This window comes from Megascapheus bottae, chromosome 5 (genome assembly GCF_031878675.1).
Source record: "Megascapheus bottae isolate mThoBot1 chromosome 5, mThoBot2.hap1, whole genome shotgun sequence".
In the NCBI taxonomy this organism is placed as follows: domain Eukaryota; kingdom Metazoa; phylum Chordata; class Mammalia; order Rodentia; family Geomyidae; genus Megascapheus; species Megascapheus bottae.
Window position 1 is genome coordinate 8162355 of NC_143513.1, and position 24660 is coordinate 8187014.

The 24660-nt window shown below is 42.5% G+C and overlaps 1 protein-coding gene across 2 annotated transcripts in view; it reads left to right on the forward strand.

Moving 5' to 3' along the window:
* Elmo1 (engulfment and cell motility 1) overlaps positions 1–24660 on the forward strand; it is a 425322-nt gene that overhangs the window by 385836 nt on the left and 14826 nt on the right. For both annotated transcript variants that reach the window (XM_090332628.1, XM_090332626.1), the window contains 4 exons: positions 2062–2225; positions 8229–8341; positions 15745–15852; positions 21840–21922. In XM_090332628.1, the coding sequence (XP_090188754.1) occupies positions 2062–2225; positions 8229–8341; positions 15745–15852; positions 21840–21922 (468 nt within the window). The remainder of the gene's footprint in view (positions 1–2061; positions 2226–8228; positions 8342–15744; positions 15853–21839; positions 21923–24660) is intronic.

Below are 24660 nucleotides of genomic sequence, written 5' to 3' on the forward strand. Positions count from 1 at the left end.
GATAACTGCTGAGAGGCCTTTCAGAATCCTGTACCATCTACATCCGGAAAGCTATTCGAGTAGACTACTGAAACATATTTTCTTTAATGCCAGACACGCACTCTCTCCCACGGCCTTTATTCTCTCCACATCCTCCTCTTAACCTAAAGAGCTTTTCACATCTATCCTCTGAGTCCAGCACAAGTTTCATTGCAGCCGTACAGACTTACTGAGCATCCACTTCCTTCCTCAACTAGGGTAGAAATAATAATGGCTTTGTAGGTGTCCAACATACATTCAGTTAATGAATACCATGGGGCAAATACCTTATGCTGATTTGCCCAACACCAGGTCTGTAACATTCATTTTACTAGACTGCCTGGTGTCTTGGAATTCAACTAGACATGTATGATCTGGGACAAGTCATCCATCTTTCTTCAGCCCTTTCAGCTTTAAATTAGTGCTCTACATGCCTACTCTACTGTATTAAAGGGAAGATTGAAAGAAGTACTCCTGGCACAGGATTCAACACATAGGAGAGGAATCCAGAGCCTCCCACAAGGCTAGGGAGGAGGTTACTCTTAAATATTTCCCAAATGATCCCACATGGTAGTCTGAGTGGAATACTTATAATACATACCAACCAATGGGATGTTACTGGATTTATGTTTTGAATCCTCCATTTTTTATACATACAATGGAAATGATATTGTAATATCTATAAAATTTAACTACAATGTATATATGTATAGTGTGTATGTGTGTGTGTGTGTGTGTGTGTTCTGGGCATGTAATTGGCACCTAATCAAAGGTAAAACTTGTTCTCATCTGTTGTGGAGTATGAAAACAGCACCAGCAAGATCACAAGTCCTGAGCTGAGAATAGTGGGGCACTCCTGAAATCTCAATTGTTGAAGTGATAGAGGATGGAGGATCATGAGTTTGAAGCCTGCCTGGGTGAAAAGTATTAATACTGTGTCTCAAAAACAGCGTGGCTGGGAACATAGTTCAACTACTTAAGAGCTTACTTAACATATGCAAGGACCTGGGTTTCTAGAAGGCACTTGTGTGTTCTTGTTTTCTGCTTTCTGTATTTGAGTATAGAATACCCCATATTGAGATTTTGGTAGCTAGAGTATTGTATATACATTTATTTGAATAGGGAAGTGGAGAGGAACAACAAAATGGTGAGACAAAGGGCAAAGCGTGAACCAATGCAACAGCGATACCACAAGACAATGTATTAGAAATGAACTTTACAACATGGTGGGGGGATGGTGGGGGAAGGAAAGCAGGAGAAAAACATGAGAGAGGGTAGCAATGTTTGAGAAGAAATGTGCTCACTACCTTATCTATGTAACTGCAGTCTCTCTGTACATCACTCTGACAATCCACTCTAACAAAGAAAAAGAATCCATATTGATAGATAGTGACTTACTGCCTCCTTCTTAGTAACACCTGTTCTGAAGAACAAAATCATATTCTTTTTTTTTATATTCCTAACAGGATACATCCGTTCTCATTTAATAAACCTCTTTGTTTAATGCCTGACTGAAAGCAGCTAGAGCACACGAGCATTTCCAAACACATAATTTGTGTGAGCACTCAGGCCCCAGCATCATGCAGAAAGAACTCCGGGGGTAGGGGCATCTGTACTCCTGCAGAGCCAAACTTTCACCATTAATTGTGTCTCAGCGATTTCTCTCCTGGAAGAAATAATTCATGTGCAGGCTTCTAGCTGTTGTTTGGCCTTTGTTCATTTCTGACTCTTGAGATTGCATTGATTACAGTGTTGTTTCAGCAGCAGGCATATAATATACAGAGCAAATGAAGTACTCACCCCACCCCCACTCCTCACTCCCAGTCACACCATTTCCTTCTGTGTGGTTGAAACAATACAAGAACGAATGGAAGTGATCATAAGGGAAGTTCACCTTGACAAAAGCACACTGTAAAAGCCCGGGGCTGAAAGTGCATGCATTTAGACCAGGCAAGCAGGGAGCTGAGAACTTGAGAGGCCTAAAGGCCTATACTAAATTCAGCTCCCAGGAAAATGATGCTTAATTTTTTTTTTAATCCACAGGTAATGCAGGTGGTGAAGGAGCAGGTTATGAGAGCTCTTACAACCAAGCCTAGCTCCCTGGACCAGTTCAAGAGCAAACTACAGAACCTGAGCTACACGGAGATCCTGAAGATCCGCCAGTCTGAGAGGATGAACCAGGAAGATTTCCAGTCTCGCCCGATTTTGTAAGTTCCCTGCTTTCAGTCATTGTGTTCCCAAAGGCTCTGATTCACCATGTCTAGCAAGAGGCCTGGGAGGTGTGAGCATCATTTCCCTGCCAGCCATCTGATGTCAGCTGTGGGCCCCTTAGAGAAGGCCAAGAGGAGACCTGCAAGCTCACCATTTAGGTAGCAAGTCTCAGCAACCCCCCAAGGGAGAACTAGATGTGGTGGGAGGTGCTGGCCAGGGGCTGGCCAGAATCTAAATGAGAAATCAGCCCACTTTTAGGTCATCCTCCAGGAGTACATAGCTAAAATGTCCTGCACATGGAACAAAATTTTTACAAGGGAATCTTTATTTGGGGTTGAAGCTTTTTGAGAACTAAAAAGCTCTGATCAATCAGAGAGAAACCAATCATTAAAGCAATGCAAACTTCAAAATAGCATGCTTGGGAATGAATGGTATAAGAGCTTAAGAGGGAAAGAAAGGTTTCTTGTGGGTTTTGGTAGTGGCTGATTTTGGCCCACCTTGGCTTTGGAGCATCTTGAATTGCTCTGTGGCCTATAACCCTGTCAGGTCCCAGTGTGAAGATAGCAGGCCCCTTAATACAGGTCATTATCACTTGCAGTTGGCACAAGATGTCATATATTTCCACGTTTAAAGTATTCTGCACCTAGAAGCTGAGAAGGATTTTCTGTGGCTCATCTCTTAGAACTGGTCTTTTTTTTCCAAGAGTGCATTTGTTTTGCTGCTTTTCTCTTTTACAGAGGAAGAAGTGGGGGAAGGATGGGAAGTAGGAAAGGGAGCTGACATTTATTCTTATTCTGGCCTCTTTAGACAACATGACTTCTTCTGAACACATGTATGACAGTAACATGAACCCAGGTGTGATCTGGAACTCTTCAGCATCCCTTCACCCTCTCTCTCCTTGGTTTTCTCTTTCCTGCTTAACCCATGTTTTATGCTTTTAATGTGTGGCAATTAGCAAGGCACCTTCCAGTCTATTTATTCCATGAACTCATATCTCCTGTGAATGAGAACGTCTTATTCCCATTCAAGGAAAGAGAGGACTTTGTTAACAAAGGATCTTGGTCTTTAATTCAAGTTTGCTGATTCTTCAGTTCCTGCCTCCTCCTTCTCCTTGGCATATGCAAGACCGAAATTAAATTTAAAAAGCACAGGTCTGAGAAGACAGTAGTGGAGCAGTAGCACAGACTGTTCACTGGTTTTCAAATCTTAAGAAGCACTAGTGGGAATTGTGGAGTGGAAACTGTGGACGCAGGCTTTATCAGCAGAGCACAGTACAGTTCATAAGACGCCTTGTATTTTGTCATTTTATAGCTAAGTCACCCCCACAGAGAGACAGACAGAACACAAACCTTACCAGAGATACGGTTCAGTGTTTACCTTGGTTCTCTTAGGAGTATCTAAGAGTTAGAAATCGCAGCAGAAAGCACTCTGGATAAATGAATAGTCTTGGGAGACACAGCCTCTCACTGCAAGGAGACTGGTGTCATGGTCACTGAGGGCCTACGTCCCGCCAGAGACATCTCTTGCATCTGATGTGCACATACAAGGGCATTTCGTTATATCTCGACAACTATTCTTAAACCCTAAAGGGAGACATCCAGAATCACTTCAGTGAAGGCCAAGTGATTCTAAATTAATATCACTTCGGTTCAAGCCAAGTGATTCTAAATTAATATCACTTCAGTTCAAGCCAAGTGATTCTAAATTAATGTCTGACCGTGAATTCTTCCAAGAAAGTCAGCTACATTACCAGTATGAACACTTGGCTCCTTCTCTACCTTTCTGTCTTCACTTTCCAGGCTCTGCCTGCCTCATTTGGAAGTTTTCTGGTAAAGATAAGAAGTTCTGTCTTTATATTTAGTCAGGAGAGGCTCAAAGACCACTTGGAAAGAATCCCTGTGTGGATGCAGCTCCTGTGCATCTCCACAGCATGAAGCTGAAAAGCACAGTGGCCCCCAGGATTTCTTGAGATCAGACTAATCATAAAGAGGTTTTAGAAGTTTTAACATTGAAGTGGGAAGGCCGCAGGATAGCTTAATTGCTATCACAGCCCAAAAATGAGTGGAAGGAAGCCAAGGGGATGTTTTATTAGCATAGTTCATTATCTAGTGATTTAGGTCATCTCATATGGCTTATGGTGGGGTTGGATGAAGTCTACCAACATGGCTCATACAATAATTACGAGTCACCTAAGAGAAAAGAGAAGGATTGTGTATGCCTGTTCTCATTCATTCATTCATTCATTCACTCAGTAAACAAGAGTGGATGGGGCAACTTCTCCATGCCAGGCTCTGTCCAAAGTCCTGAAAATAGGCAGAACTGTGTGGTCCTGCATTCCCCACTATGCAGACTTTTAAAAGTTGGGAGGGGAGGATTTACTAGAGAAGGCTCAGAGCTGGGTAACAAGAAGCACAGGTGTAGCACCCAGGAAGGGCAAACCTCCCGAGCATTGTAGTGAAGACATTGGAATTGAGATCTGAAAGATACCTTTAAGGCCATCGGGGCCACACCTTTCACTTTGCAGAAGGGGATAGCACGTTGCTTAACGTTAGTGTGGAACTCCCCAGATGATCAGCCCAGCCCTGTACCTTCTCCATCCTCATAGGCTGTGCCAGTGACCTCCACATGGCTTCCTGTGCCCCGCACATGGCCTGTAGCAAAGCCAGACTCTACCAAATACATACCTGATCATGATAAAAATGGTGGCGCACCCTCAGAAGAAAAATGTCAACACTATGCAAAGAGATATTTGGAGAGCTTCTGTAGTCATTCAATGTACAGGTTTTCAGTGGGTTGAAAAGTTATTCTATTTTGTAGTTCTTAATTAGTGATGGCAAAAGGGAAGTATTTTTTATTTCCTACTTAATGTGACTTAACAGAGAAGATAACTCCATTCACATAAGTAATCCAAGTTAATGGATATAAAAATCTTCAATAGTCTGAAAATGGGCCATTTAAAATTAAGTTGTCGAGAGATAAAAATACATTGAAATCTGAAACAGAGTGGCTAACAGACCCAGGTCAATTTTCACTGCTACCATTTATAAGTTCTGTAACCCCTACTAAGGCTTTTCTCTTCTTGGTAAATGTGAAGATAGTGAGAGTTTCTGCTGAGATGTTTCTCCTGAAACATCATGAGGAGGCAGAAAAATAGTGTGCAAAAGCATTTAGCACAGAACTTACTAAGGCATGATACTGCCCATACATAAAATATAAAACTAACCCCGTGAATATGCTTGAGTTTGCCTCAAGTCATCTCAGAAAGTACAGAGAAATACATGAAGAGAAAGGGTAAGAAAATGAAGTCAGAAATACAGCCAGTAGCTATGCTGTCTGTCTGTGCCCTTTTCACAAATGTGCTTCTCTCAAAGTTGTTTGGTATGGTACCAAGTATGGTGCCTGCTCAGATATACAGCATTCAGTGTTCAAACATACAAACCCAGCAGTGAGGAGAAAGCCACAACCCCCATTCCTGTGTGGAGAAACAGTGCACACAATTAACATGATGCCAATGTGTTAAGCAGGATTCATGCCATAGGATCCAAGGCAGGGTAAGGGGAATTAGGAGGCCCATTTTAAACAATATGTCGCATCAATGTCTGATTACTGTTGAGCAGAGTCACACACAAGAGACAGTATTTGGAGAAAGAGCACAACAGGTAGAGAACCACCATTGCAAACGCCCTGGGGCCACAGTATATCTAAACAAAGCATCATGTGCATGCAGGAAAGGTCCCTAGGAACCTGATTACATAAGGCCTTATTGGGTGCCATCAAAAGTTTCGAACATAGGACCAACATGGTGTAAACAAGCAACCAAGGAAGAGCAGTTACAAAGTGAGTTCAATAATCTTAAACAAGAGGTAATGAGATCAATCTCTCCCATGGAACAGAAACGCTTTGAAGATCAGAGACAATGGCATCCCTAGCTGGTTAGGTGTAAAAGAGAGAAGAGCCAAGGCTCAAGGCTTGAGGTCTGAGCAGTGGAGAATGAAGTGAGTACAGCAGCCTTGGATAAGATAATCAGGAATTCAGCTCGGGATGTGTCAAGCAGTGGGACCTCCAAGCAGGCAGCGAGGCAGTTTGGAGTTCAGCAGAGAGGACTGAAAGGGAATTTGAAATTTGAGCATTGTCCACATTACCAAGCTGGTATTTCAAGCTTTGAGTCTGCTCAGTATGGAACAGAACAAGTTTGGGGTTAACCCTGAGTCCCTGTAGTATTGAGACAGTGGCAGATTGATTTCTGTGAAACTGACATTGTCACTTAGCACAAAGTCTCCCCAGAGCCCTTCCAAATCAGAGGTCTATAACATGTGGCCAAACTTTTGCACTACTGGTTGTTGTAAATAAACTTTTGTTAGAATACAGACATGCCTATGTATCTACTCACTCTATAGCCCACAAAGCCTAAAGGATTTACTGTTGGATGCCTACGCCTATTTCCCTATCTATCTCTGTGCAAAATGATCAAGTAGGGAAGACCTGCACCTGAGGAAGGAGTCTTATGAGTCTAATGGTGCCATCTTCTGAGTCTTGAGACTGGCCTAGCTAAGCCTGGACACTTTTTGAGAAATAGCTTTGGATTTTGCTTTTACTTTCCATATATTCTCTTACCCTGCTTCTTTTTCCCTCCCTCTTCGGTGAAATTAGAATGGATCTGTCAAAAAGCCAGTCCACCGAACCGATGACCTCAACATTGTTGAACACAAGCCAAGAATTTCAAATTCCTTTGACAGCCCATAGTGTTATTTCCTGAATTACCCATGGGGTCAGATCTCAGCCACAGGAAATGTTGTAGAGATTACTTAGATTTGTGCTAGTCTGTCACATTTATAACCACTGAGTTCATTTGCAAGAAGCTGAAAGAAGTCAGATAGAAAGGGAAAAACTAATCAGTTAGGTTTTAGATTCTTTAGGGTTCATGACAAAAAAAATAGAATTCTTACTGCAACCGTCAGCTCAGTGGCTTTGCTTTGAAAGATAGCTCTCTAATTCAACAAAGAACTCATAAACAACAAAAAAGGAAGGTTACAGTGTATGTGGAGTCATTTCCAGAAATGGGCCCATGCAGACTGGAACTTTAGCCTTCTGACGTCTAGACCCAGTCTCACTAATTCCTCCAACATGGCCCTGAGGATTGAGCTCTGGTCTTTCTGTACCACTTCAACCAGAACAACCTAAATTCAAAGGCCAGAATATCTAACCCCAAATTCCTATCTTCCAAATCACTTTAAAAAACAGGAGTCAACATGAGAAAGTATATCAGTGTTTGTAAAGTAATGCACCTTCTATCTGGTAAATATAATGTAACCCTTCTATTAATTACAATAAGAAATATATGAAAAAAACAGGACTCAGGGACCATTGTACCCTATCATAATATTTTTGTAGTAGAGCACCGTCTAGAATTAAATTACAACCTATTAGCCTGAGACAAGATGCAAGTAATTTTTAATTTACCCCATCATTATCTCAATCTCTATGGGCTAGAATCTAGGACAGTGTTGTAGTTTCCATTTGTGAAAGATGGAATAGAAAGCAAAAAATGGGCCTGTAGTTGACCCAAGATGCAGCATGCTATGAAATATTATTTATGTGGCTGCTTAGTATTCCTGTTTGGTCAGACTGCAGATGTGGCATAGATGAAAACTTGGGTGGGAGCATTTAAGAGCTTTATTTTTTTTTAACCTTTGTGTAAGTGATGTCTGTACCTTTATATATTAAGAGAAGAAATTCTCCAAATACTTGGTTCTCGATAAACGTCACTGAAGTCGCTGGTACTTTTTTGGAAATTCTGTAAATGTCAGAGACCATCCTGTGGCTGGGCCATGTAACTCTAGCCATGGACACTGAGCAAATGATTTGTAAATCACCAACTTGGGAACTCCTGGGCTGTTCCTGGAAGAATGTGGTTCATCTGTGTCCATCTGTCCACTGTGCTGCCAACTAAGCTGAGCTTCTCATGGTACACCATTAACTGTATGTTTATCTTCCACCAGGGAACTAAAGGAGAAGATCCAGCCAGAAATCCTAGAGCTCATCAAGCAGCAGCGCCTAAATCGTCTGGTGGAAGGAACCTGCTTTAGGAAGCTCAACGCCCGGCGGAGGCAAGGTATTTTGTGGGGACACTCCATACTGGGGCCTGTTCTCAGAGAGTAATGAGGGCCTGGTGTTGGTTAAGGGGAGCCACATGATTATGTTTGTAGGACAAGAAGAGTAGTCTAGGTAGGTATTTGTTGCCATGCATACCTAGGGAGACCCATAATTGCCAAGAGTACAAACATTCCAGACCTGTGGAACAGGAACACCATTCTCCCCCCATCAAGTGACATTTAGTGACAGTTTCCCACTGAGTGACAGGTGTGTCAACAACAGCTAAGGATGAATCAATCTGATGAATCAATCTTATACGTATCAAGCTTTTCTCTACACATAATGTTTATGTGGGCCTGTACCCTGTAACATATACCATGTGGTCCCATGAGATGATGCCAACCAGTGACATTGTAGCCATCTCAGTTTGTGTGTCCATCTACTTCATGATGGTCACACAATAGTGAGATCACATAAAGACAGATTTCTTCAGCTGCCTACAGAGACTCACACCTGTAAGCCTAGTTAACGGGGATGGAGGCTTGTAGTCAAGGCTAGGTCAGGCAGGTATTTCTTTTTAAGTTTAACAGTATTGACTAGGGCAAAATAATGTTTTGGAATAGAGCAGCAAATTAGATAAAGATGTTCTGCGTACCTTCGCCCTATTGCATGTATAGTTTTTAAAGTATATACATATATATATATATATATGTACATTTCTTTTTTTGTTTTTGCCAGTCCTGGGCTTGAGTTCAGGGTGTGAGCGCTGTCCTTGGACAGCTTTTTTTTTTCTATGTATGTGGTACTGAGGAATTGAACCCGGGTCTTTGTGCATGCTAGGCAAGCACTCTACCACTAGGCCAAACTCCCGGCCCGAGTACATTTCTTTTTGAACCATGTTGCCCCTCCCCTCAGTGTCAGTTTTTCTCTCCCATTCTCACCCACAAGATATATAGTGCATTTTCCACATAGTGTTCAAATATTTCTTTAGACACTATCTCAAGCCAATAAAATGATGGGTACCGTATTATGTGCCTGTGATCAACTATGCAGTAAATGTAAACAGGAAGATCACTGTCTAAGACTTAAACATGAGACCCTATTTGAAAAATTAATTAGAGGAATAGGAGCTTGAAGTATGGCTCAAGTGGTAGAACTCCTGCCTAACAAGTTCAAGTCCCAGTACTTCCAAGAAATACTTTCCACAAGAAAGGAAAGAAAAAAAAATGGTGCCCAGTGGACTAGATCCAATAGGTGGAAAGTATTTCTTGTTTCCTTGCCTTGTTTGTTGTCATGTTCTCTTGACATGTTGGTTGTACAGTCAAAATAATCATGTCATAATCCACTAGAAGCAAACAGCTAGAAAACAAAACTAAAAAGTAAAGTCTGGGGAAGGTGAAAAGATTAAAGATACAGAAGTAAACATAGGCATTAAATACCATACCAAGAGGGGGCTGGGAGTTTAGCCTAGTTGTAGAGTGCTTGCCTAGCATGCATGAAGACCTAGGTTCGATTCCTTGGTACCACATACATAGAAAAAAAAAAGCCAGAAGTGGTTCTGAGTCTCAAGTGGTAGAGCTCTAGCCTTGAGAATGTCCAAGGACAGGGCTCAGGCTCTGAGCTCAAGCCCAGGACTGGCAAAAAAAAAAAAATACCAAGAAAAAAATAATACTAAAGCCTCAGTTATTGCCTAGGTGAACCTCTGGCAGGCAGTTTGAAACCCAGTGAATGGCTGGCTCAGACACAAAGCTCCTCACTAATGACAGTCTCATTGAGCAGCCCTGTGCCTGGTGGGCCATTCCTGAAATATTTCAGTGTAACCATTAGCACTCGAATTGAAGAATATGCAGGACCAGAACTTCCTGAAGGAATAAAAGTGCAGTTTATTCACAGGAGGGAAGTCCTGACAGCTTCTCACTGGCCTCAGGAGAGGGTCGGGAATAGAATAACAAAGGACTGAGTTACAGCTAGGGGCAAGAAAAGCCAACATTAAGGAAAAACTCATCTTCCTCACTTATCCCTGGAAGGGAGAGTTAACACCCTCTTTTCTCATTGTGTTCCAGCACTGGTTATTTCATACTAAGCGGAACTCAGAGGTGACCAGGTGCTACTATGGGGGCCTGTCTCCTAAGGCTATTGCAAGGAAGAAAAGCCATGCTGAATGTAGCTCTAAGAAATCAATGCAGAAAGTAGCTACAGTTATTCTGGTAGATTTTATAGGACTTGCTACATTCTTTCTTTACCCAAGGGAGAGTCCTGGAAACAAGACACATGGCTTCTCCAGGCCACAGGTTCCCCCTCTTAAGTGGGAGGGGAACACTAGAGGGTCTGACAGCTCAGCTGTCAGTGTGTGCCATTCACTGTCCTTGGGCTCATGATTCAGGATATTCAGCCCCTGTGCAGGTGGCAAAACCACATGTTTATCTACTACTATCAGGTAAAAGATACCGACATCTTCAGGTGGAGTTGACAAATAGACATGAACCAGCAACGGCTTCTACTCGTGCTCAACTAAAATCCTTCATCTTGTGACTGGACATGATAACCTTAGCCACTCAGGAGATGAAAATCAAGACTGAGGATTGTGGCTCAAGGCTAGCTCAAGCAGAAAGCAAAACCATCTCAACCAGGTATCCAGGTCTCATGGTACGCCACAGATAGGAGGACTGTGTTCTGAAGTCAGCCCTAGGCAAAAACTGAGATCCCATCTGGAACAACAAAAAAAACAACAAAAACAAAAAACAGTTGACGTTTGTTACAAGAACATCTGCCTAGGAAGTTCCAGACTCTGAGTTCAAAACCCCAAGACTAGGGGCCGGGAGTTTGGCCTAGTGGTAGAGTGCTTGTCTAGCATGCATGAAGACCTAGGTTCGATTCCTTGGTACCACATACATAGAAAAATAAAGCCAGAAGTGGTGCTGAGGCTCAAGTGGTAGAGCTCTAGCCTTGAGAAAGTCCAAGGACAGTGCTCAGGCCCTGAGCTAAAGCCCAGGACTGGCAAAAAAAAAAAAAAAAACAAGACTGCCAAAACAATGCTTAATTCTTAAAACTAAATTTAACCTTCCAGTCTACTTCATTACTTCCTTTCTAGGCTGAAATGAGTAGACTAGATCAGAAAAAGACCAGAATAATGCATGTTTCTAGGTATCATAGTTAGACTTTCTTGTTTAAAGTGTATTCATCCCTTACTGTTGATGTGCTCAACTTTCTAAAACTGAACCACGTGAACACATGAATTCACGTCTTGATGATACATTTAACTAGTTGTGCATCCTAGAGAGTGTAGCCAACTGGATTTCATGCAAGTGTATCCTTCCATCTGCAGAGGGGAAGGCTTTAGGGTATTCGCTAAGTGGATTTGAAATCTGGTCACCAGCCTTGTGCTTTTAAAAAAAGAAACTCAGAGCAGACGGTGCTGAAATTGATTTCCTATCACCCCAACAAAACATTCCATTTAGATTTGCACAGATTAAAGAGGATGTGACGAGCAATCAGTTTTAATCCTTTTAAGAAAGATCGAGTTTCAGAGGCAGACGCACGTTGGGAGGGCACCTGTCTACTGGATGCAGTCACCACTGGAGAGCCACAGCCATGGTCTCTTTTAATGGTCCCAATGCAGGGTGGGGGTGGGGAGTACGACAGGTCATAGAAGACCTGCATCTAAGTAATTAATTTTATGGGGGCAGGGATATGAGATCTCTCAGGTCCACTGAAATAGAAAGCAGAGCAAACATAGGGTCCTTAGCTGTTCCACACTTGTTTAGAAGGTCTCCTGCCTTTTACTTATCACTCAGCTCATCTTGGTTTAAGCTCGATAAACCCAGGTAAAGTCTAGACTTCAGTGAAATGTAGCTACTTTAGTACTTGGAGGCAAAAAAATCACAGTAAGACCATTTAACTGGGCTCAAGATCCTTCCTCCCCATTCTGAGCAGTGACCTTATCCACCTAGAGTTCTCTATCAAAGGGAGTGTGGTCACTTTTGGCATCAGAGTTTCCAGGGTTAAATAATTGCGCCTCTTTAGCATGTCTTATGGTGTTTGGCGTGTTTCTATACATTACCTTCCTCCATTCTGTCTTCATTACACTGTGGTTCCCAGACTTCAGGACAGAGGGAAGCTGAGACCATGGAGATTATCTTTTTAAAAAAAAAAACTATGTTTTCTAGCTTTATTTGCTTCATTATTCGTTTCTGGAATCTTCACAATGGACCTCTATTCTGTGTATTTGAGAAATTAGATCTTTAGAATTGCCACCATTGAATGGTCTTGACAGGAGCCCTGAGCTGAACACTGGAGGGTTTTGTGAAAAGGTTCAAGAAGCTTGCTTCCTGCAGAGTATTGTGTCTGTTTCAGCCAGTACCTCAGAAATGCTCCAGTGCTTCACGTTCACTAGTGGCAGCTATTACTCAGCATGCCAGGCTCCTTACAGTAACAGTGGCAGCTCCCTGTGGCCAAGCTAATTCAAATGACAGAAAACTTTGAATTATGTTTCCTTTTATTGACACAGCACATACAGAGTATTTATATTATGGCAGTAAGGTCTATGGCACAGCACTGCAAGAATTCCAGTTGTCAGTGGCTTTCAGCACCGTGAGAATCCATGTGACACGGGGAATGACTTTCCTCAGCACTCATACCAGGCTTGAGAGCTTAGAAACCAGCTTTTCCCTCTGATCTTTTAGACAGAGACAGAGACAGAAGCAGAGAGATAAAGACAGAGACACAGAGACAGACAGTGATAGAGACAGAGAGTGAAACAGAGAGACAAAGAGCCATTGAAAGAAGACAGACCAAGACAGAGAAAGACAGAAGCAGAGACACAAAGGGGGGGGGGGGAGGAGACAGACAGACAGACAGACAGACACAGAAATACACACGCAGAAGCACAAATTTGTTTCCATATTTTTTAGTTTGGTGTTGAAGAGGTACCATCAACAAACTTTTCTTTGTAATTGATTAGAAGACTTCTATATTAACTTCATTTCTTCCTTAAATGCTACTAAACAATGATAATGTCCTCATTGCTTCTTGCTCATTGCATTTAGTGATGAAATCCACTCTTCATTGCCCAGAGGGACTGAGACAACATCCTGCTGGGTTTTGAAAGGAAAACACACATTTTTCTTATTCTCCAAAAATACTGCAAATGAAGCTGCTGCTGGTGGCAGACATGGAAATGATTTCTGCCACTTTCTCAGTGACCTGGGCTTCTAGGAGCTGACAGCACAGCTCTCCCCCATGGCAGTCCCTCCTTAGACATAGAAATACACCAGTTACGGGGGGAGTGTGGCCCAATGGTAGAGTGCTTGCCTTGCATGCACAAAGCCCTGAATTTGATTCCTTGATATCACATGCATAGAAAAAGCTGGAAGTGGTACTGTGGCTCAAGTGGTAGAGGACTAGGCTTGAGAAAGCCCACGGACAGTGCCTACGTTCAAGACCCAGGACTAGCAAGAGGAAGGGAGGGACGGAGGGAGGGAGGGAGGGAAGGAGAAAGGAAGGAAGGAAGGAAGGAAGGAAGGAAGGAAGGAAGGAAGGAAGGAAGGAAGGAAATACACAAGTTATAAGAACACCAGTCCATCCAAAGCTAAGGACTTCAGCGTCTACACTATTTAATTACAAATCAGTACAATTTGTCTGGCCTTGTAGTGCACGGACTGGCTTTGAACCACAATACACAGATCTTAATCTCCTGAGTAGATAGGATTACACACATGAGCAACCAATGCCTGGCTAAGGAATGACAGTAGGAGCATACTTTTACATTGAATGCAGTTTTAGATAGAAAACCACATTTCTTAAAATCTAATGGTTTTAGTTTGCTAGTCAGATTGCTTTCCAAATGATTTAAGACTGCAGATCCAGGAATGAAGTGACTTGACCAATCCGACAGTGAACCTGCAGCATAAAGATAGAGAGGGGATGGCAGATAGTGGGTCCTCTGTGCCTCAGGAATTTTACCCATCCCTCTTGGGTCTTCCTGTATCAGTTTCATATTAACCAAGACCCCTGAGACTTCCTTCATAAAATTAGCCAACTTCATCTGCGTAACTCCTGTGCCAAGGGTTTGGGACATTACAGTTATGAAGAGGGGTGCTGTCCATACAGAAACCCCCATACCTTTACACTGTCACAGGATGGGTTCCCTGAAGTCTCTCTGCTCATCAGTAATTTTTCACAGTACATCTACTCGGACAAATTGCCTCCCCCTAGGGTCTGTGGTAGATAAAAGGGAATACTAACATCACTAACTCCTGGGCCCCAAATAAAGCCAGTGCAAACTTTAAGGGCACAAAGGAGATGCTGGAACTTGTGAGGGGATGAGAAGGGACCTTCTACAGCCATCAGAAAACTTCCTGGATTATCTGGAGGAGGCAGAGTCTAAGCCAATCCTTGACAGGTTCACCAGTGTCATTGTCAAGGTCAAATTCTTTAGCTATCAAGCTGTAGAATTGTAAGAAATATTCTTTGCATCCTTCTTCCTCACAGGCTTATTTCAAACCCCATCACACATGGGCCAAGAGGGTAAAGTCCAGACTGCTATGGATCAGAATCAACCAAAGGCACTTTTATGCTCATTCAGAGAACTAGAGTCATTAGAGAATTGGCTGGGCATAGCTTAGTTGTTTTTTTTTTTAACCAACTTTCTGAGTTAGTCAGGTGTGTTCTCTATGAATCCCACCCCATTTATATGCCCTAGTGTCCTGTTGGCTCATTCATTGTGTGTACTGGCTTTAAGGGTTGGGAGGGAGGAGTCAGTTAATATGTGTCCTGTGCACAGCCATCTCAAGAAGCTAATAGAGAAGTAAAGATGGGCAAAATTTAAGAAAGACATTTCTTCCTCCCAAAGAGCAGAGAACTATTCTTTCTCTTTCCTCATGTCACAGGCCTGGGAGATAAGGAATATCCTCCTTAGTAGTTTAAAAATAGTGCTAGAATGCCCTCTGGGGGGGGGGGAAGCTTTTACCATTGAATTTGAACAATTGAATGACTTCCTTGATTCTTACCGAACATAACTGAGCAGGCTACATAGAACCTAAATATCAAAATTAGAACAAGGCTTGGGCTGGGAGTTTAGCCTAGTGGTAGAGTGCTTGCCTAGCATGCACGAAGACATGGGTTCATTTCCTCGGTACCACATACATAGCAAAAAGCCAGAAATGGTGCTCAAGTGGTAGAGCTCTAGCCTTGAGAAAGTCCAAGGACAGTGCCCAGGCCCTGAGTTCAAGGCCCAGTACTGGCAAAAAAAAAAATTAGAACAAGGCTTATTGCCCAGGACCCTAGAATTCACTCTTTCTTAAGGCTTCAAATTAAATGAATTTTTATACCTTGAAGCAATAATATTAGGAAAACCTTTAATGGTATTTTTGGAAACAAAAATCTCTTACGTTGTAAATTTGATTTTTTTTCTTTTCTCCTCAGATAAGTTTTGGTATTGTCGGCTTTCACCAAACCACAAGGTCCTGCATTTTGGAGACTTGGAAGAAAGCCCCCAAGGAGAGGTGCCCCATGATTCCTTACAGGACAAATGTAAGTGGTCCCCTTGGGAAGTATGCCTGGGGTTTGATCTGTTGTGTGATTTTCAGGCACATGGTATTATATAGCAAAGCTAGTGAATACATTGATCCTGACTCACCTTGCTAAAGGTCATAGCCTGAACACTGAGTACAAGGCCTTGATGAATTTGACTTTGAGACTGAACAAGTAGAAACGTCTCAAGGAGATACTCAGTTCTCTTTCTTGAAAGATATAAACTTGGGTCCCGATGTCTACTTTAAAATACTATTTATCTACTTTAAATTCTACTTTAAGGAAGTAAAATAATATGAACCCAATTTGGTCAATTGTGTTTTTAACAACCCAGAACAATTTCACATAATGTAACTGACCTCCAGCGTATTTATTCATTTCAGTTTAATGTATCCTGTAAAAATATTGCAACCTTAATGAAAGATCAAAGATGATGAATTTACATCTAAGAAGTAACTCAGACACTAAAATTTTATATTGGTATTCTGTTGTTTGCCAAGTATTCCCTGAGATGAGTATTCTTTGTATTTATTTGCTTTTTCTGGATGTTGCCTGTGGTAGCATGCATGCTTTGCAGAAGCTGTGGTATGGGAATTCTCCTAGCCCAACAGCCTTCTGGAGGGCAAGTGCCAGGTTCAATGTAAAGTGTCCAAACATCACAAAGTATTGTAGAAACACTGAGACAAGCAAGGCACAGGGAGGAAGTGAATTCATTTGGAGAGAAATGAGATGAAGAGAACGAATTGTGCTCTGCAGGAATAAAGAATGGGGAAAAAGGAAGGCCAGAACTTTTATATCACCTCTCAAAGTCACATTGAATGTGCAATGCTGAGATAAGAGCCTTCCAGGAGTGTCCTCCCCACCACTGAGCCTAGTAGAACTTTCTCTCCTATCTCCCAAAGGCTCCTGGAAGTTGGATTTTTGACTTACCTCCCTTCCAGTTAACAGTCATCAGAGGCAAAAATAAACCACAAATCAAAAACTTAATGACACTTCTAGATTCTATGCTGACATCTTAGGCAGACAGCCTGGAACAGTCTCTCTTTTTCCTCCAGTCTAAAAATGGGACAGTGTGATCACTGAAGTGGCATGTAGTTCATTTGCTCCTGTGGGGAAACTATTCCCTGCAGGCGTGGCCCCAGCAGTGGAGAGAAGAACAATATCCAGGTCTGCACTGGGCAGCGGGGCCAGCACCTTTTTACCATGGAGGGTCCTGGCTGGGTCTCCCGCTCAGAGTCCAGGACATAGTAGAGTTCTCTGTCACCAGGAAACTGCCTAGAAATCCAAATCCTCGGGTCACCACCCCTGCACCTGCTGTGTGTGTGTGTGTATGTGTGTGTGTGTGTGTGTGTGTGTGCGTGTGTGTGTGTGTGTGTGTGTGTGTGTGTGTGTGTGTGTGTGTGATTGTTCCTGTTCCTACCTGTGTGCCAAAGAAAAGAATAGATTTGTTAATCGGGTAAATGAAGCTATTAGAAGCTATTAGCCTGAGAAGGCCCTGGCCTAGGAGTCTGAAGTTTGGTGCTTCAATCAGACCACCTGGTTTCCATTTCTCACAATTCTACATTATTCCTGGCACAAAATAGCCACCTTCTTGGTGCCTTTAAAAAATAAGAAGCTATGCTGCTAGCAAACTGGAGCATTGCCTTTATGTGAAGAGCCATTGCTCTTGCCACATATAGTTGCCTTCTCTTGAGACTCAGGAGAAAATTGTGTTCCGCCCCTTGAATTAATCAGGGACGAATAGTGAGATATTGATGAATCAAAGAGTGTAATTGGATCCTCTTCATACAACCTGAGTAGTGAAGACTTGAGAGCCTGTCCTTAGCTGTCTGCCTCCCTAAAGGTTCAGGAAATCTCTTTTTATACACGTCTCATTTGCCAGGAAATATGACCCTGGAAAAATCTGCATCTCTACCTATTTCCACTCCTCCGACTTTCCTCTCCTGGGAAGTGTACAAGCTGCCATTTCCCTCACTAAACAAGGCCCCATCACATTCGAGCCATGTCCTAGGGTGCTCAAGGCTTCCCTTTGAAAAAATCCAGGCCATTGCTCCTTGGTCCCACATCAAAGGAAGAGGGCAAAAAGTACAGGCCAACACACACACCCCTCCTGGAAACAGATTAAGCCTATTACAGCAAAAGAGAACAGCAACCGACACATTTAGGCAAAATGGAAGATTTGGGTCATGGACATGCAGTGAAGGATTCAGGTCCCTCCATCTGCAAAGGGAATTATCTTTGATTATTGATAATGTAAATAATTGCTAGTGATATTTGTTGAGTGCATAGACTATGCCAGGCACTGTGCTAAGAGCCTGGCATTAATTATCTTCTGTAGCACATGAAGAGGAATTACCATCTGAAATTTACAGATATAAAACTATGAGTAGAGGAAAGATAACTTGGATTCATTTATTCAAGATCACAAGGTTAGGAAATAGTAAAGCAAAGATCACACCATCCAACACCATGACCTGTCTACACTGCCTATGGTGAGCTTAGCTCTGGTGTAGGAGCCCATTCTCAGAACTCCCTGATGGGACAGTTATGGCTGCAGCTTTGCCTCACGGATTGGGAGTTCTGATAACTTAAGCCCAGTGTGGCACAACAGTATATTGAATTTGAACTCAAATCCTGGGTTTCCCAGGGCAAAGGCACAGCTTGTCCAGGCAGGCCTGTTAAGTGAGAGAGATCAGACCCTGAATTCAGCTGTCCTGGGATCGGCCTGTTGGTCTCTCTCCCTACAGGGTCTTCTGCTACGGAATGCTGTTCATAACATGTGATCAAGATGCCCACCTTCTTCCTGGGGTTGATGCTGCCTTGATGTAACTCCCAATAGTGAAAAATAGTATCAGTTTGCATCCTGGTGGCCTCATTTTTCTAGTGATAGTTGCATTTGAAATCACAACTAAAAGCCAGGTACTAGTGGCTGGTGTCTATATTTCTAGCTACTCAGGAGGCTGGGATCTGAAGATTGTGATTTGAAGCCAGCGTAGGCAGGAAAATCTCTGAGAGTCTTTATCTCCAATTAACCAATCAAAAAAAACAGAAGTGGAACTGGAGCTTAAGTAGTAGAGTGCCAGTACTAAGTGAAAAAGCTAAGGGCTAACTCCCAGGCCCTGAGTTCAACTCCCAATATTGTCACACACACACACACACAAAAAAACTAAAAAATATCACAATACTTGGGTACCCAATGTTATGGACATGGCCTTGGAGATATAAACATGACTACATAGACATAAAAATCTATGATGGGATATATACTCCATAGACATAATGTTTTATTACATATTTTAACATGTATCTACGACATACAAACCCTCGGCTTAATTTTATTTTCTAAAATCTACGTGCCAGGGATTGTATATAGAGATTCCCTTCTTGAATACTTGTTTGTTAAACATGCCATTTAAAATATGATGTAAAAAAAATCAATGTTAATAAATTCTTTAATAAAAAAAAAAGTAAAAAAGGGCCAGGAGTTTGGCCTAGTGGTAAAGTCTTGCCTAGCATGCACGAGGACCTGGGTTCGATTCCTTGGTACCATATACATAGAAAAAAAAGCCAGAAATCATGCTGTGGTGCAAGTGGTAGAGCTCTAGCCTTGAGAAAGTCCAAGGATAGAGCCCAGGCCCTGAGTTCAAGGCCCAAGACTGGCAAAAATAAAGTAAAAAAAAAACGCAATTAAAGATTGATCAGTAGACATTAGTATGGATTTTGCTGAACATGTCTGAGATGGTACTCAGCATGTTTTAGGGTGCTGGCAGTTCCCCAAAACAGAAATCATTTGGGATCATGGACCACTAACCCTAACTCTATCCCCACTATCTGTGTGGCAATGTATAATCGTCTCTCTTAAAGACTCAGTCTTTCTATCTGTAAAATGGCAGTGTTGAATAAAGATTGTGTTAACCCAGCTCTAGAATGAATGATGATAAGAAATAAGACCATGGCTGGGGAGTCGGGGGGGCAGCAGAGTCGGTGTTTCTTTCACTAGTGACTGCCCTAGTCACTATCTGTGCCCTAATTTCTCTTCCTCCCACATAAAGAGTTCTGATCAAAACACTAGCTGGGCTTTGAAGTCCACAGAATCGCTGTTGCCTCATAGCGCATCAACTCAAGAAGCATGAGTCTGACCTCTTAGGACTAGAGAGAGCAATGGTTTTAGAAAACCCTGCTCAGGCCTACAATTCTAGTGCATCTAGCGACAAACTATGTAAAAAGCCTTCGAATTTTGAGTGACAGAGCAGCTAATCTCTCTGAAGAGGGACAATGTTTATTTAAAAAAATGTACTGTTAAAAACCCTCAATAAAAAAAATATTTTTGAAATCTTCCCATTGGAGTGTCAGACAACTGACATCATGTCAGGACTTCGGTTTTTTAACTGCTCTGCCCTTTTCCTATGGTGGCTTTTCAAAGTCAAGCAGTAACTTGCTATTTGTACATTGCAGAACTTTTTGAGGAGGCTTTTTTTGATCTGGCATGGAATTATATTTAAAAAAAAAAAACTCACTTCAGGGTCTGGGAGTTTGGTCTAGTGGTAGAGTGCTTGCCTACCAACACGAAGACCCGGGTTCAATTCCTCGGTACCACATACATAGAAAAAAGCCAGAAATGGTGCTGAGACTCAAGTAGTAGAGCTGTAGCCTTGAGAAAGTCCAAGGACAGTGCTCAAGCTTGGCAAAAGAAAAAAAAAACCCACCTCACTTCACTTCAATGACTCCACTGAACTTTTTTTTTGGTCAGCCCTGGGGCTTGAACTCAGGGCTTAGACACTGTCCTTGATTTTTCTCAAGGCTAGCGCTTTAACAGTTAGGCCACAGCACCACTTCTGGCTTTTTCTGTGTATGTGGTACATTCTGAGGAATTGAACCCAAGGCTTCATAGATGCTAGGCAGGCACTCTACCACTAGGCCATGCTCCCAGCCCTCCACTGAACTTTTCTTATGAACAGACTTTATTCAGGAGGTGAGGGTAGGAAAAGGCAATTCCAGGAAGTGTTCAGGCATTCCTGGAATAGAGTTTTCTCTATTTTTTAAAGCCATATAATGAGTGATTGTTGTCCTTAATGTACTATGTTATCTCTCATCTCTTTTGCTGTCCCTTGGCTATCTCATATTGTTACAGTATTTCACCTAGTTATCTGATGATGAGGGACGAGGGTGGGGGGAGGGAAATGGGGACCAAGACATGAGAAAGGGTATCAGTGTATGTGAAATAATGTACCTTCTATCTGGTGAATATAATGTAACCCTTCTATTAATTACAATAAAAATATATGAAAAAAAGAAATATAGTATCTACGAGCCAAAAAAAAACCTTTACAGAACTGTTTTTTGTTTGGTTTATATGTTTTAAAAATTTTCAACATTTTTGGGTATCTTTTCGTACCATGTTCCAACTGGTAGGTAAAGCATGAGATAACATCATAAGGCTCCCTCCTTTTAATTGGGTTTCATTTCATTATAAAATAAGTATCCTGATCAAACCCACCCTACAGAATTATGAGAAGAGGGAGACACTGGGGATTTAGAGCTCACAACTGTCCAGAGTTGGATAGCACTGTGAGACAGGACTGCTTTTCCTAATTATTCCAAACTCTTCCACTGTATCAGTGTGGAAGCAGGGCACACCAACATGTGAAATGTACATGTCATTGTCCCTGGCACACGGAAGCCAGGGGGCAGGACAGCCTTTGTGCCACTGTCACTATCACAACCACTATTGTTCCACAGTTCTATGGCTTTGCATTTTGGTTTTATTGGAAAAAATGCCCCTTGTGGAACTAGTTCTTCTCCCAGTGACAATTTGGACCAGAATGTAAGGATACAGTTACATTCCGTCTCCAGTTCTGGAACTTTGCCTCAGTTCTCTTCTTCTTTTCACCTGTGTCATTTCCCCCCCTCCTTTTTTTTTACTTATTATTATTGACAACAAAACTTTCAATGGTGTTGTGACTTTTTTCATCTTTTATTCTTTGCAGTGCCAGTGGCCGATATCAAAGCTGTGGTGACGGGAAAGGATTGCCCGCATATGAAGGAGAAAGGTGCCCTTAAACAAAACAAGGTATGACTCCCAAATGACCACAAAAAGTCTATCTGCACAGTTCAGTCAACAGCTGTGATAGACTTAGCCCTCCTTTAGTGTGTGTGTGTGTGTGTGTGTGTGTGTGTGTGTGTGTGTGTGTGTGTGTGTGTGTGTGTGTGTGTGTTATAGGGAGTTGCATGGAGGTGTGCACTTAGACCTCCTTTCTTTTCTAATTCATTTAGTGTCTCTTTTCCCTATTTCTTTTATAATGGACATGCTTCTAATTTCCATGATCTCTTCCGTTCATTCACTTCCTTTCCATCTCCACCCCCTGGAATTGCCACCACTTTTCTGAGTGTCCTCAGCTCTCCCTTCCCTAAATCACCACACAGTAGCCTTACTGGAATCTCACTGAAGCCTGGGACAGGGTAGAAACTAGCTGACTCAGAGAAAATATGAAGGGCTTGAATTCCTTCAACGGGGTAGAAAAGTAGGCAGTGAACGATCTCAAACACACCTGAAAAAAAAAACTATCAAATAGTCCCATCCTTTCCTAATTATCAACTAGCTGTCACCAGGATAATCTCCATTACAGAGGGTAAAGAGAACTTGTTCCCTTTCTTCCAGCTTGAAGGCATTTGCCCTTAGAGGGTCCATCAGGGAAGTCAGTTCTATGCTTGCATCTTTTGGCTTCTTATGAAATATACCATCCATGAACAAATGCGCCCAGATATAGCCAGGCATTATGGTGCATACCTTTAATCCCAGGAGACCAAGAAATAAGATTGGGAGTTCAAGGGCCACCTTGGATACCTAGTAAATTTGAAGATAGCCAGGATTACAGAGGAAGACCGTGTCTCCAAAAAGGAACAAATAAAAGGTATTTACATTTACATGGTTTCTCCAGACACCTCAATGCCAAAAATGTCTAATGGATCAATAAATTTCTTGTTTATGTCCTGCATCAATATTTAAGGGGAGCACAAAAATTATGAACATTCTACTTACTAATCAGGATGGAAATTAATAGTCGCTGTTCTGCAATTCCAAATGTTGTAAAATAAGGGCTGGGGGAGAAGGGGAGGGCAGTCAAGGTCTTTGCAGCATGACGCTATCTACACTTGAGGGGAAACAGAATACTGTAAAAGCCATTGCTGGGTGTGATGGGAGGGATGCTGCCATGAAAGCCATCTGCAGGTGTTTGCTTTGTAAGTCACGGAAGTATAATTGATCCCAAGTCCATCTGCATTCCTGCCTCGTTAGTTAAGTCCATCAGCACACTGATATGCTTCAGTGGCAAGCCTAATGAGGCTGGAACGTGTTCAAGAGGCTAGGGCTGTGCGGTTTTTGTTGTTCAGCACCTGTCAGGGTTTCCATGTCTCTTCTCCACCACGTGGGGAGATATTTGGGTGTCCAGGAGTATCCTTCATGGTTTGCTTTCATGGTTTGCCTTGTTTAGGGCTGGCTGTCCTTAGTGTCAGGTGTTCCTGTGCTATCAGCTCTAGCCGAGATCTCCCGGCTGTGTAGCACTCAGCTGAGCAGGAAACGACATGTGGAAATTGATAGCCATAGGAATGTCAAGAGGGAAAGCCAGGCCAGCAGACTGCCAGGACTTTGGCGTGTTGAGCAGGGACTGACAATTATGTAAATCAGTTCAGGCTTTAAGCCCTGCCTGGAAAGGGCTTGAGCGTTGTCATCCCCATCCTTAGGGTGGGAAGAAGTGAAGTGAGAGCCAACATCTGTCCTTAGACCCAACAGAGAACTAAGGGTGCAGGAGGACTAACCCTCACCTGGGATGGGGACAGCAGGGTCATCAAGAGACTTACCAGGTGCCAGTGGCTCACACCTTTAATCCTAGCTACTCAGGAGGCTGAGAATGAGGATCACAGTGCAAAGCCAGCCCAGTCAGGAAGGTCTGTGAGGCTCTTATCTCCAATTAACCACCCAGAGAGCTGCAATAGAGCTATGTTTTAAGTGGTAGAATGTCAGCCTTGAGCCGATAAAGTTCAGCTACAATGCCCAGGCCCTGAGTTCAAACCCTCAAACCAGCACTGAGGGGGATGGGAAGAGCCATAACCTAGGGCAGAGAACACCAGGGCCCTAAATAGCATAAACACCTATGGTATGTTTATGAATTCCCATCACTATGCCAGAACCTTCTTCAGAACAACAAAATCCTGTTCACCAGCCTTTATCCCAACTTATGAGAAAGGAGTTTCTGAGTGCAGTGTCTTAGATGAAAGGGTATTGGTGAGGGAGTTGTGGTGAGCAGTGGTCTGGGACTCATGGAAACCCTTTAGACATTCTGCAACCAAAGAAAAGAGAAGGGGGTGGGAGGAATAAACCCACACTACTAGAGAAACTCTTGGAAAGGGCCAAAGAACAGGACTCCTTAAAAGATAGAGGCTTAACTGGAAGATTATCCAGTCCACACCTTCCTCCTTTGTTCTCTGCCACCAATGTCCAGAACAGAGGAGAGCTGGAAGGAAATTGAGACGCACTCTGGAGTACTATGGAAAGCCAAAGGTAGTGAGACAAAGGATACTATAGGAATTTTCTAGCTCTGACAGCTACAGCAACCATGAAAAATAGCTGCATTCCTTGGGCCAGATTATCATAAATTATCATTCTGAAGCTCTGCATATATCACTTTCTAGCACCTGAAATAATGTGCCCAGAGTGCAACAAAAAATTAAAGGTACACAAAAAAAAGAAAGAAAAGATGAAAACAAAATAACCAAAACAATGACCAGGTGTCAGTTGGCTGAATCTAAGGA